This window comes from Hermetia illucens, chromosome 3, assembly GCF_905115235.1.
Source record: "Hermetia illucens chromosome 3, iHerIll2.2.curated.20191125, whole genome shotgun sequence".
Lineage (NCBI taxonomy): Eukaryota > Metazoa > Arthropoda > Insecta > Diptera > Stratiomyidae > Hermetia > Hermetia illucens.
The window spans coordinates 130,256,192-130,270,058 of record NC_051851.1 but is presented as its reverse complement, the minus strand read 5'-3'; the positions used below and the strand labels follow the sequence as shown (position 1 = coordinate 130,270,058).

Here is a 13,867-nt window from a genome sequence, read left to right as displayed (position 1 = left end):
TCCTTACACTGTATATGAATTTCACGCGTCTCAGCCCGTGCGGGATATTCTCTTTCCCCCCCTCTGAGTTCGTCACTTGGGTGCGAAAGCCATCAGTTTTGTTCAAGCTGAATTTTTTCAACTCAATAATGAGTTTGCCTTCTTTCAGGGTCCTCCAGATCTTGCTTACATTTCTGCCCAGATCTTTTAGCTCGGGATTGGTTTTGACCTTTTCTACAATCTCCACTATTGCTGAATAAATGGGGGCGAATTTGCACTTTCGCTTTCTTTGTCCTCTTTTTGTTAAAAATCTTCGTCCATTCATCATTTTCGTTCCCCTTCGATTGCTGATGCTCGCGTTTGGGGCGCTGATTTTTTACTTTCCGTACATTTAATTCAGTGTTTGGAACTGCTAGCGCGCTTTTTCCTCTTAGGCGTCTGTTAGTTCACTAGAGGATCACCATCTTTCTCTCGGGCGATGGTCGGGTGTCACCTGCATTGCCTGTGACACTGTGGGAATGGCAGGGATCAGCTTTTCCTTGGGAACTCCTTCCTCCCCAAAAACCTTTTGTAGAAGACCTTAATGACTCTTACGATTGAATAAATCGTAGGAGTACTGGTTTTCGTATGCTATGAGAGACCAACTGATGTACCTCTTCTGGTTTGAAGGGACTTTCAAGTGGCGAATGACCTAGCTGAACTGCTAGCGAGAACGTGCACAGTTTGGCGGAGGTTGTTATCCTGCTTTTCGATGAGGTTGCTCGGTTTTCGTAACGTTGCTCTTTTTGCTTGTGTGATCTTTTTCTTCTTTCATTTTTTTTCTGACGTTTTTAGTGTCGACAACTGTCATGCTTTCATGTGCCAGTTTTACTAGAGGCTCGGAACTTCGATGCTTTAGTCATAAGCGTACACCGGCTGTTAATTATTACGCACGTTTTGACTACAGTTGTTTCCAGATTGCAAATCAAAACTCCATTTTTCGCCCGATATCAGAGGTCCCAAAAGTCACTGATTTCACTAGTCCGCCGTTGTCTCCTGATTGCAGACAAGCATGGCAAATTGATACTAGAGGATGACGGACGGAGTAAAATAGTCGAAGATCTGAAAGGAGGTAAACTTGAAACTACGGGTCAACTAACTGGCCACTGTACGATCTGTTATGCAAACTACTTCATATTGGATTTCAATATGCACTTCCAGTGAAAGACCTCCTGAGATATGTTTTCCAAACTAATTGGCACTCCATACTCGAATCGCTATGATTATATTAACTTCAGATGAATAGAATTTTTAAAAAAAAGTAGAGCATTGGAAACAGAACCAACCATTTAACAACCATTTCGTTATTTGAATTTACCTGATTTGCTGTCCGTATGTTCGAACAGTATTATCAAAATGGCAATTACTGAACACATTAGCCACCACTGATGGACGGTTCTGACCCTAACAGCAAAAATCCCCCTCATTACCTGCTTCCTATTACAAACTCAATTAAATGTTCACTTGTTATATCCTGCCTAGGGTGATATTTCGATAGCGTTACGGTCAGTAGGGACACAATGGCTTGTAGTACGTCCGTGAACTTGTGCAGGCACAACATTAGGAGTCATGAATTACTAACTACCTCGTGCATGGTGGCAATTGATGGCTCCTAATTGCTTGTTAGATCGTTTATTCTGGCTGTAAGCACATTTCAGATATCAATAAGAATGACCTCATCTCATGAATGGTTCAGTTTGGCATTCGTATTTTGAAAAGGAGCCCAGCGGCTGTAAAAGAGATTTTATCGAGCTATCCTGGAAGTGGAAATTTACAGTGATGAAATTGGGGTTTGAAAAAAACCTAGGAAGAGGGAGGTAATGATACAGCAATAACGAAGAACGATCAAAGTAAAGAGAAGTGATTTCTCTTGTGAACTGTGTTGAGTGATGCAAAATAGGGGTTGAAATTATAATGAAAATTTGGAGGTGATATTATGCGTGTTATGCTATGGGATAAAAATTTATATATTTTGTGAACAAATACTATTGAAAGTGCGTGCTGCGCTGTCACTAAGCTGCCAAAAACTGCAGCAACAGATTTACCTTACACAGGCTCTTGAACTTTGACTATCATGAATGTCACAAAATGCAGTAAACTAAAATTACCTTCGTTGTCAGTGGCGGTACAAATTCTATCTTTTCATCCGTTTACTTTGTGCAGATTCGTGGACTTGAATTGCTCCAGAGCAGAGTCAATACCACAAACCATTGCAATGGAGCTTCTACTGTACCCAACATTTCGCCATAGTTGCATCTTAACTACATGAACTGGCAAATGGGGCCACATTTAAGGCTTTTGAGGACTCTTCAATGCACATTCACCGTCAGTCGTTCTTTTGTCCGTTGCAGAAGGCAAAATAATGGAGTACTTCTGCTAAAATGGCAAAGGATGTGGAGGGCGACCGGATGTCATTCGGCTAGATAAAGGATAATCGTGGGGGAGGAGGGCTATGTATACACTGTTTTTAAACAGAGAGTTAAAATTCGAGAAGCAAGAACAGCGATGCTTGGAAATGGGATGTCATATTTTTTAGAAATAAACCTCAAGTCAGGTGATATGTAACCAAACCAAAATAAGATGAATTGGGGAAGCTAACATTCTTTTGGCCGTTAATTTAAATATTTTACTTTTGCGTGTGAAGTTTTGCTTTTGTGGTGGAATTTAACCGACATTTTTTTTGTTTGCAACAGAACTGAGATACTAGAAAAGGGCTTTTCAAATTTATCCCTTTTACCAGTGCAAAAGCATTTTCTATTATTCAAAGGATTCTTCTGACATCAAAAGGTAAACCTGAAGGATCTGCAAACACTATGCGGTTCAGAAAGTTCATACTTTGCATGCATCACTGCTCCTACCTTTTTGGTTTTAACTTGCTTTCTTTGAAATCATACACACAATGGTCCACTAACTCTGAAATATTAAACACTCAAATTCAAATATTCCTTTTTCTATCTGTTCTAGGTTCTACAATGTGCTCGTAATACATGTCTAGGGAGCACAGTGCATTTTACTGTAGCGAGTGCGGAACCGAGAAAAGCGGACGCTGTATTGGATCACGCCAAGGATTTTTTAGATCAATACTTCACATCAATTAAACGGTAATTCATCTTACATAAGATATAAGATAAGAAATTGAAATAATAAGAAGAGAACTCTAATCGCCACTCAAGACATGCATCACCTGCTCACGAGGCTCGCTGGCAACAAGTCCAAAAGGAGATCGAGTCAACGGGCAGCTATCACCTAACCGAAACAGAATTGATTTATGGCGCAAAGCTGGCATGGAGAAACTCCTCCAGATGTATTGGGAGGATTCAGTGGTCAAAGCTTCAGGTAAGTTATTACAAAGTTACTGACAGACGATAGTCGACATTTATTAAGACATTTCAAGAAATGAACTTAGTTAAACTAGCAACATTTGGTAAGTTTTTTTTATGATTCGACTGAACAGTAAAACATAACATGCTCCGGGTGCTCAGGCGTATAATCGCATTCAGCGCAAAAGGGAGTAGGTGCAGATACTTCCTATAACCACTATGCCTTGACAGGAATTGAGTCAACTGATAGTTAACCTTGAGTCTAGGGACTCTTCTGCGAACGATCCCTTTATCGCTGCCGCTTTTCTAGCGGCTCCCGCCGTGTCACCTTTCGGCATTCTGTATACTTTTCGGGTGGATTCATTTTCCTTTTCTCGTACAGACAACATGCCTTACTTACCAGAATGTCTATCGGAACCATTCCCGCAATGAGACACACGTCGCTTGAGATTGTTCTGAAGGTGCCGCACACCCTTAGCGCCACTAAGTGGTAAGTTATGTTTACCTTCGGACACTAGTGCTTCCTCCCAAACTGATGCCGCGTATAATAGTGTTGAGCGAACCACTCCGGCCAAAACTAATCTGCGGCTGTACCTTGGGCCTTAAATATTAGGCATTGTTCGCGCTAAGGATGAGCTGGTATATGCGGCTTTTTCATAGGCATAATCTAGGTGTCCCTTCAAATTTATCTTCGCGTTAATCATCACCTCGAGACAATTGAAGCGACCATGTGGCCACCCACATGAATACTAATCGTATTCCTCTTCCTACGGTTGGTAACCAAGACTGCATCTGTTCTTTTTTCCGCAGTGTTAGGCTAAACTATCTCGGGCCACGCTTTTTTCGCCTCGATAATTTAATTAGTGTATACTTCAACATTTTTAAGTTGTTCCGCAACTACAAACGCGACAAAATTATATGCAAAACTAATTATTCTGGTCTCTTCCGCACGGAAAGGATAGGGACATCACGTACATTACGTTCCACAAGAGGAGACCCAACGCTGAGCCCTGTGGTGCTCTTGCTATGACGATGTACTGCTCGCCTTTCCGAGAGGCAAATCGGGCGGCATGATGGTCGATGTGCTGATTTGTTATTGGGCTTCGGTAGCAAAACTTGCTTGATTATCTGGTCGTGTTCTAGATAGTTAGTATATCCTTTTTGCTCGAAAGCATGCAGTCCGTAACTTCTCGATTTTTTTGTTCTGCCAATAATGTGACCGCCTATTGGCCAGGATTGGCCACCTCGGCATGGCAGCATCGCATGCTCTCCTTATGGGCCTCACCATCTGTGCTACCTTTTCTAAAGTGACCCCATCGGGATCATGTTCTCCCAATAGCATCTTTGTAAGTGCATCCCCTTCAAAGGTTTTCATGGACCAGCCCTAGTTACCACCTCCGCGGGAACGCACCTCGCTCTGTGACCCATTTTGGTTCTGGAGAAAACCGGCCTGGTGGTCGCTAAGAATATGTATGTTGCTTACTGACAAAGCATTTGTTGCGATAAGGCTTACTGATTATGGCCACTTCGACTCCCTTTTTATAGATGGTCTGTGAGAGTAGATCTCGCAATGGTTTAGATTCATTTACATCAACCTCATTTCTTCATGAAGCATCTGCTGCTGCCTGCCAAATGCCGACAGTCGTCGTCCTTTTCCCTCCTTACAAAGCATGCGCTTGGAATCAGCTTTATACTTGCTGAATATATGGTCCATTCCGCTTATGACTTCTCCACCTTGCCGAACCCGAAGACTTCTTTCTTTCAACAGTAAGATAATGGTGTCTGAATGAAGTGTGGCATACATTTGAAGAGCGAACTTACAACTCCCGTATGGTTATTTCACCGAAGATTACTAATAATAATAATCGTTGGCGCTACCTTGAAGTGTGTTAGAGTATTTCATTCAAGACCGTAACGGTTCACTACAGGATTACAGTACCCTGTAGGAGGCAATGTGGTCAGAATTACGCTCGCCCGAGATTATTACCCTGATTTGACTCAGGTACTCATTCGCAGCTGAGTCGACTGCTATCCGACGTCAAATTGGGATACAAATTCCACTGCCACCAGTGAGATTTAAACCACCATCTTCCGTACGACAGCCTTGTGCTCTGGCCACTCAGCAAGAGGGAAAAGCTGTAAGAAAAACTCAAAAACTTGGCAAAATTACCCGTGAAGGTCTGCTTGCAAATATGGATGCAGTTTGGAACTTGAGAAAAAACGGCTCCACTGCACACTTGGAGTCGTAGAACTTAGTTTATGCGAGTTTGGTAAGCATATGAGCCAAGGGAGAGAAGAGTTGATTATCCTGAGCGCTGATGGGTTTTCTATTACAGTTGAACATTCCTCGGGCGTCTTCCCGTATTATCGAGTCCAGTGGTGAGCTCGTTCTTAATTCGTGGAAGTGTCTGCTTTGCAGGCTCTTCGTGACTGCTTCGTCGTAATCCTATCTGCCAATAATCAGTATTTTTTTCGCCTTGTCAGCTTGAAGGTAACAAGCTAGTTTGCTCTTCTAGTCTTTCACGATTCCTGCTTTCCTTTCTGCGCTCCTTTTCAGATTTTATGGTTTTATGCAGTTTCAATGTCGATGATAATTTTTTCCTTCGAATCGCGTAATTGAGTCCATTATTAATAATTGTGCCTCCGGGTTGATGTCTACCTTATTGATGTCTTAGCTGCTGATGACGCTTTAGCTTTCGAAAGCTTTCTTTATTGCAAAAATTTCAGTTTTCTGATCAGAACCGTTCAATTTTTTCGCTTTTCTCTTTCGAAATCTCGCTGAATGGATGGTCCTTCTGCTCCAGATCTTCGAGCGCCTTTTGCGGTTCCTCATCGTCAGGGTATTATATTGGTGGATGCCCCTTATTAGTGAGAATTTTGCTGGCGTGAGAGAAAAAGGAACGGAGTCCTCAGAGCGAAAACAATTATCTCAACTTCATGTTCATATAATTCCGAAAGCAAGAGTATTGGTTGACAAATGTGGAAACCCCTCTCCCAGAACTCCGGGGTTGGTCCTCCAGGATATAACTTAAGTTTGGTGAATCGTACTTTTGCCCACACCCATCGGAAATCATAAATCTTAATAAGCGCTGGAGAACCAAATGTGTATAAAAATTTAAACATTCAACGAGACAGGTAACACTAGGTTGAAGTTTTAAATGTTTAGTGTTATAGTTTTAGTGTTTTAAATGATATAGATGAATATAAATATTTGTCTGAGCAAAAATCAGATTACAAGTTATATCTTTAGCCTCTAAACTTCACTAATCCAGTTTCAATTTCGATCGCCCCAACAGCGTCACGTCGCAAAGTATATGGATCGAGAAGTCGGAAGTTGCAATTCACACGATGGTGATAAATTTGGAGTCACTTTTACCACTTAAGTCTTCGCTGGAAGATATATAACCTCAATTTTCTTAACAATGGGGTACAACTTGGTATACTTAACAAAGAAGTGTGACTAATTTGCTCGAATGTTGCAACTAAACACTTACCTTCCCATTGCTGCCCATTGTCACAAGCCAGAAAAAAAACGTTAGAATTATCATACATTTCACAATATGCACCATGATTTAGAATTATATGTAAACAAGAACAGAGGCGAACGAATGTTTCTCCGAAATGTAAAAAAAATTTATATATTTATTTTGAATTTTAGAATTTCGTGGGAATTTCAAAATGGAATAGGGTTAGACAAAGCTTTAAAAAGGAAGAAGGGATTTAAGTAAGCAAAAGGGAAATATGGTGCATACAAAGAACTGAGTCTCTCCACCGCTCTTCACTAAAAAAAAGAACTAAATAATGAGGATACCAAGATGCCACGGACCAATTTTTCCAAGGGGAGGTAGAAGGATCATGAAAGGGGATTTCCTTGCCTCAAACCGATATTGATCGTGAAAGGTCTGGAGAGTGGTCGCGATCAGCCTAGTCGAGATACTGAATTCTCTCATTGTCGTGTATAGTTTAACCCTGCTTACTGTATCGCAGGCAGAACAGATGCAACTAATGGCCATATTCCAATTTATCTTCCATTGCTTGCTACGGAAAGACAATTTGATCCGTTGTGAACAGTGGCGTGACGCTTGTTTGGTATGAACTGGTGGTTTCCTGGATGTATGCGGAAAATGTTTTATTAGTGGTACGCAGTAGCCTACCTACCTACCTCTGTAAGTGCTGTCCTGCGTGATATCCCCTTTGTTATGTATGGAACGGATGATGCGCCATTGCCATCAATCAGGCATTTGTTCGCTGTCCCAAACGTTTAACGTAAGTTGATGAGCCGTTTATTGTAGTTGGCTGCCTCCATACTTAACCAGTTCGGCTTTATTTCCACCCGCTCCTGCGACTTATGATTTTTAAACTGATGAATTAGACGAACGTTTTCTCTCTAGTGGTGGTTGAACAGTTCATCCACCACTCCATTACGTAGCTCGCTTACAATCATCGTCGAGCTAATAGTTTCGAGTTTTTGTACAATTGACTACAAACAATAATTGGCAGCAGTTACAACGCTGGCTGATTTGAAGTCCTGCTGTACAGTTTACCCGGCATTCCCTACTTGCAATGTTAGGATATGTTAGTTTTATCTTGGCCACTTCTTGATTAAGAACAACATTCATATAAAGTCGGAACGGAATACGTTCCACTCCTTGAAATCTTTCTTCTTCTGCGGGACATATCACGATACCTTCGTCCTTGCGGTCAAACTCCCTGAATAATCATTCGTACATCCGCTTTTGTTTCGCCAACGCCAACGCCACCAACGTTAATTGACGGCTTATTGGCTATTCCTTAAGGTACCATCGCGTATCCAATGACGTGAACTAATGGCTGAACTAATTCAGAAGTAATTCAATTACTGAAACTTACATTTTCTTTGGGACGTCATCCTTCAAGATAGTACAAAAAAATATTAAAATGTAGATACTCTTCTTCCTGAAATCCTAACTGATCTCTTTTGGTGGCAGCTCCCGCGACAGCGCGACCAAGAAAATGCATCCAATGTCGTTAAAAACAAAATGATCGTGTTGAGAGATTCCAAGCCTCGGAGAAATGCTAAGACATTCACTTCAGTCGACGTCGAGAAATGGGCATGGGATTATGACGCATGGACGACGTCAGAACATAGGTAAATTAGTCTAAGCAAATCAAATACGTACAAATGCCTAAAATATTGGAATCTTCACTGGAAAGACCGAAGAACTCGCAACTGTCTTTCGGAAAAGGTGCATTGATATCAAGAAACCCGAAAGGCTGATGCTAAAATCGATATAGAACGTGAATGCAGTCAAAATAGTTATAAACGTCTCTTTACTTGGTAGCCTAAACAGTCAATGCAATGTTGGGATTGCCATCTCAGAGGGTTTCCGTGACGCCATCAAAGAAATCGAACGATTTGATGACTGCCTGATGACGCTCGTCATTATATCAGCTGATCACACTATTCACTTTTTCTCCGCGTATGCTTTTAAGACAGGTCGACTTGATGCCGAGAAAGGTGCCCTTTGGCAACTTCTCGATGAAGACGAGTCACGTGCAAGCGTTTTTGAAAAGGCGGACAACAACAGGTGTCATGGGGGAAAAGGGTTTGGAGCACGTAATGAGGATGACTAGCGTATTGTAGATTTTACGGACACCCATGACCTTCCTGTTTTTTATAGCGGGAAAAGTAGAATCCAAATCGACTATATTCTGATAAGACGCCGGCATTTTACCACCGTCACTGACTGCAACCCTGTTCCCTATGAGACCATCGTACCTCAATATCGACCCTTGATTGTCTTGCGAATCAAGTGATGAATCGAATCCGTTTCGGTTCTCTGTCGGTGATCACCAAGGAAGCGCCCTCTCACCATTCCTTTTTGTTCTTGTCATGAACACTGTCACGGGGCATCCAACGTCTGGCGCCCTATACACTGTTTTATTCAGATGATCTTTTCCTGGCGTTTAATAGCAAAGTTGACTTCGAGCAACTGATGACGAGCCGACCCCATTAGTAAATTGGACAATAGCTAAACAAAAAAAAGATGCTTTTTTTTCTGAAAAATTAATACCTTCAACCCAATATTTGCTTTGAATACTCATCATCTTCCTAATGGTCGGTCCAATATAGAACTTAACCTATATAATATATACTGGGAACTTCGAAAGATTTCTCTACGACTTGGCAAATTTATATTCCTAAAATAGCAGTCGTCCTTGCAAACACAAGCCACAGTCCAAATTCCACATGCTTGACCGAAGTTTCGAAACCGCTGTGAATGCATGAACCGAGTCCCTTAAATCCAGTACATCATCTGTCCAAGCAACTAGTAAAACTGTCCTATTCAAGTACCCACTTTGCTTAATCTGGCTCATTAGCTCTATTTCACCACCACCACCAATTACAAATAACTTGATCTAGCCCAACAATCGCAAAAGTTCGTTTTGCATAGTATAACAAAAAGGGCGACCGTGCTTGATAACATCACAACCATTATTACCGAGAATTGCTTTGTAAATATTAGTTCTTTCTTATTCTCCTTAATTAATCGTTGCCTGCTCAACGCCCACCTCTCCGTAAGTTGGAAATGAGAATCGTCTCTGTATTCATCGTTACAAGCTTGTATTCATCCTTTCAATCTTCACCACCTATGAAATGATCAATTTCATGGGAACACTACTATCCTAATTTTCCAGTTCATCAACTGAGCAAACCAGCTGGCTAAACACATCGTTATAATTCGATATCTTGTCGGACTTAACCACAAGCCACTTACAATAGCCTGCCTTCTTGACAAAAGGTAACAGTTCTACTCCCTATGGCAATATGGACTAGTTTATGCTCTCCTATGCATGTTTCATTTCTCCTGGAATCCCACACGTCTTTGTCCTTTCCTTAGCTCTCTTGTTGCCCTCCACATTGCACATTTCTAAGCCCGCTATCAGTCATAACCCCATCGAATTTCTCCAATATGCCGATGACCTCAGTGTACATCTGCCCGGAAGTGATAGTACGCGTCGAGGTTTGCCTGGATTCTTATTTAGACGAATTGCTGCTTGCTTGCTGAAGCTGGACAGTGGTTTCCCCTAGGCATCGGAAAACACTGTACCCCAAGAAAGACCAAACTTTCGCCATTGTTCCGAAATTTGTAAAAATGACGAAATACATATTCATCCAGATCATCTAGGACACTTCCCAAAGGCTGATTGTTCATGGCATGATGTAGTGAAATTCCTAAAAAGTTGTTAGTCACATCTCGTCGCCTCTAGTTGCCCCCTGTCTAAGAATTGAAATCGGGGAGGAGAAATTCTTACAGAAGAATCAATTCCCACAAATCTTCACTTCCTATAGCAATGATAGCTGTTTGCCAAAGTTTTTTTGTTTTTTATGGAAAAACTGACAGGTAATCATTTTCCTGCGGGTGTGAATAAGGTCAATTTCCGCCTTTTCGCCTGCAAGACATACTAACATATACTTATGAATCCACGAAAGAAAAGCAAACCCCTCTATGCGTGTGATCTTTATAATTCAAAAGGGTGCACAGCTTGTCATTCAATGTCTTCCATTTAATGACATGACTGAGGACAAGGAGGCAATATATGCTACAAAGCAAGGCCTGTTTTGATCGGGGGTGAGATTTAAGAGACTCCTTTGCATTCTAAAGTTTTTATGCAGCCGCTTCAAATGGCCTCAAATAAGGGCTTCTAACGAAAATCTACAACTCAAAGCACGCAACCAGCTGGCTTCGATTTCTACAATGCATTTACGTATGTCAATTCCATAATTGAAAATTTCATGCAGCAAAAAGTAAAAATAAAAATTCTGTATTCGGTTTTCATTTTCCATTTATTTATTATATTCATTTAAAAATTTGGCTATGTACAACTTTTGGTTGACTTTATTCATACTTTTCCATGAGGTTTGCTGGAGCAATACCCTAGATGACATGTCGACTCGAATGGTAAATGGGACGAAAGTAGCCCTCGGAGTGTTCCCGTTTGTAGTCGTAATCGAAGACCAAAGTGGATTTCCCCTTTGCTCAGGGTCTTTGATTAGCCCTGGGCATGTTTTGTCGGCTGCACACTGTTTCTTGAGTAATTTGGCTGGAGTGTTCTATGTTGTGGCAGGAGATATTGTCCCCGCAAGGAAGCCCCAGGATAAAGCACCTTCATCGAAGCAGATACTAAGAGTTGCCAAGGTCCGGGTCCATAATAATGCTAAAGGAATACACCGCCCTCTCGTACCCTATGATGTCGCTATGTTAACCTTAAACGGAACATTTTCTCTTTCAGCGAATGTCGCGTTGATTACCGTAGCTCAAGCGAGCATGGGGGTTGGATCTAGATGCATAGGTTTGGGATTCGGATACTCTCGGTTTACTGGTGATGAGCCACCAATTGAGAGATTCCTCAGATCCGCAAGATTCATCATTGAGGCCAAATGTTGCACTCAAATTGAATGCTATTGCGTTCGACAGCAAAGAGTATCTGTATATAGGGGAGATTCTGGTGGACCTCTGATCAATGCTCTGCCACCATATTTCGTCTATGGCGTCTGTTCGGTGTATGATAGTACTGGCAGAGGCAAGTATGCAAACATAGTGCGTTTTCGTTCATGGATCGCGAAGCAAGTGGACTTGGACGCTTCGCGTTATAGAGTCGTCAAATCGGATAAGACAGATTCTGTCCGGAATGGCTCGTTGAAGTTAAAGACGCCGCCCTTTGCAATATTAGTCCTTTGCCAAGCTATTATCCGAAATTATTGCAAAGCAAGTTTTGTGGAATGCAAGTGAATTGTTTGTAGCCATAAAAATATTTATGTCTTTATTTGTAGTATTAAGACTAATAAATCAAGCCCTTCTTTAAGAATAACTATGACTAAAATAGATTTCATGCAGAAGATTGGTTACATTCGTTTTTGAATCAAGCCTAATTAAGCTTAGCTCCTTTTTCATCATTGTGCGATGGCGTCGTATAACTATACTTTTCGGTTAACTAAAAGTACTTAAGGGAGTGCATCTAAGATTTTAAGAGCAGAAATATTTTAATTCCTCTCGTGTGATTCAACAAAACTTCACGTGCGCTTAACCGATGCGTTGGTCCGCAGCAGAACTTGAAAGATGAACAAATACGGCAATTTTTTTTTGTATGAAGATTTCATTTGGGCCCATTTTGGGCCTGACTATAAAGGCGGATTTCACTTGTATATATAAAGGAGCGATTACCACCTTGAGCTACTTGTGGTCATCCTAGTCCCAGGGCAGAGGTGAGGCGGTGTCTGATGAGTTGCCTCCGCCCTGAATGAAACCTTCAGCCACTTTTTTTACAGGAATTCCTGCAAACCTGCTGAAAGGTCAACACCCGAGCTAAACTTAGAAATTAAAAATAAAAACAAACAAATGAGTGCTCGACCGCATGCGTGGAGAGGGATGATCGACGATAGATCGCATCTTCAATCGATGGTCTCCCTAGCTCAGGTGTGCAATTAGGCGCGGCCGGAAAGTACTAAACGAGCGCTTTCATTTGATACCTCATATGACTATATTTGGAAAAAAAAAATGTACACTACCCTTTGCCCCCCCCCCCCCGCCCCCCTTTAAATTCCAGGTATTCGTGAGCGTTCACAGTTCCCACTCTTCCACCAAATTTGGTGTCAATCGCTATAACCGTTTCCGAGAAAAATGGGTGTGATGGACAGAAAGACATACAGTAAACCAATTTTAATAAGGTTTTGTTTTACAAAAAAACCTTAAAAAATATACTGAAATAAACAGAAAATTCACGAATATTTCCACTCGAGAGCACATCCAAGACGGTCATCAATTCCTTCGTTTAGGTTCTTATTTTTGCTATCAAATTTCGCGCTTGCGTGGAAAATCTATACCTCAAGAATACTTGCTATCTGAGCTTAACTTGATGAGAATCATCTGCTCAGTAGTGAGCAGAACCGCAGTTCTTCATTTGCAATTCTTCGCCGATCCCGCCGAATGACCCCCAAACTTTCTTCTTTGTTTTTCTGACGACTCCGGTAGTTCACACACACTTTTTCTCGCTGTTTAAAATCTCAAATACACTAAACCTTTCCCAGTGTCCATATACCGTCCTATGCCGGCGACAGCTCTTCACTAGCTCAGAGTTCAACTGTCTACCAGTCCACTTCCTTCAGCCGATCCAAGCCCCCCCAACTCATCAGACACCACTTCACCTCTGCCCTGGGAGCAGGGTAACCAAGTTGCGCTACGGACCAACGCATCGGTTAAGCACAAGTGAAGTTTTGTTAAATCATACGTGAGGGTTCAAAATATTTCTCCTCTGAGCCTACACCGACGTTACTTGAAGTCTTAGATGCAACCCCTTAAGTACTGTTTCGCTTTCGTTGTCCCTGATTTTGCCGCTCTGGGGTTGTCGAGGCAACAACCTTATCGACTGAATCAGCATCAAGTGGCCGAGCAGCACCCTCATGTGGTGGCACCGGGAAACGTTGCACTCACTCTTGCTTACTGGCCGGAATACAAGCGCTAATTAGGATTGGCCCGTTTGCACGTCTG

General features: G+C 41.8%; 2 protein-coding genes across 4 annotated transcripts in view; both read left to right on the top strand.

Moving 5' to 3' along the window:
- Positions 1-13,867, top strand: part of LOC119651134 (nitric oxide synthase) — a 359,499-nt gene that overhangs the window by 157,587 nt on the left and 188,045 nt on the right. For both annotated transcript variants that reach the window (XM_038054529.1, XM_038054528.1), the window contains exons 3-4: positions 2,983-3,119; positions 3,192-3,354. In XM_038054529.1, coding sequence (XP_037910457.1) covers positions 2,983-3,119; positions 3,192-3,354 — 300 coding nt within the window. The remainder of the gene's footprint in view (positions 1-2,982; positions 3,120-3,191; positions 3,355-13,867) is intronic.
- LOC119651136 (chymotrypsin-like protease CTRL-1) lies at positions 11,095-12,185 on the top strand. Of its 2 annotated transcripts, none has more exons than XR_005249423.1 (2): positions 11,095-11,560; positions 11,613-12,185. XR_005249423.1 is itself a non-coding variant. In XM_038054531.1 (2 exons), the coding sequence occupies exons 1-2, from the start codon at positions 11,198-11,200 to the stop codon at positions 11,625-11,627; spliced, it is 336 nt and encodes a 111-aa protein (XP_037910459.1). In that variant the 5' UTR covers positions 11,095-11,197; the 3' UTR covers positions 11,628-12,185. The 2 variants fall into 2 exon arrangements, 1 of the variants encoding a protein (XP_037910459.1); XM_038054531.1 differs by having other exon boundaries at positions 11,095-11,518.

Bases quoted from the DNA above. Each gene is read 5' to 3' on its own strand.
- LOC119651136 (XM_038054531.1), top strand. From the start codon at position 11,198: ATGTACAACTTTTGGTTGACTTTATTCATACTTTTCCATGAGGTTTGC.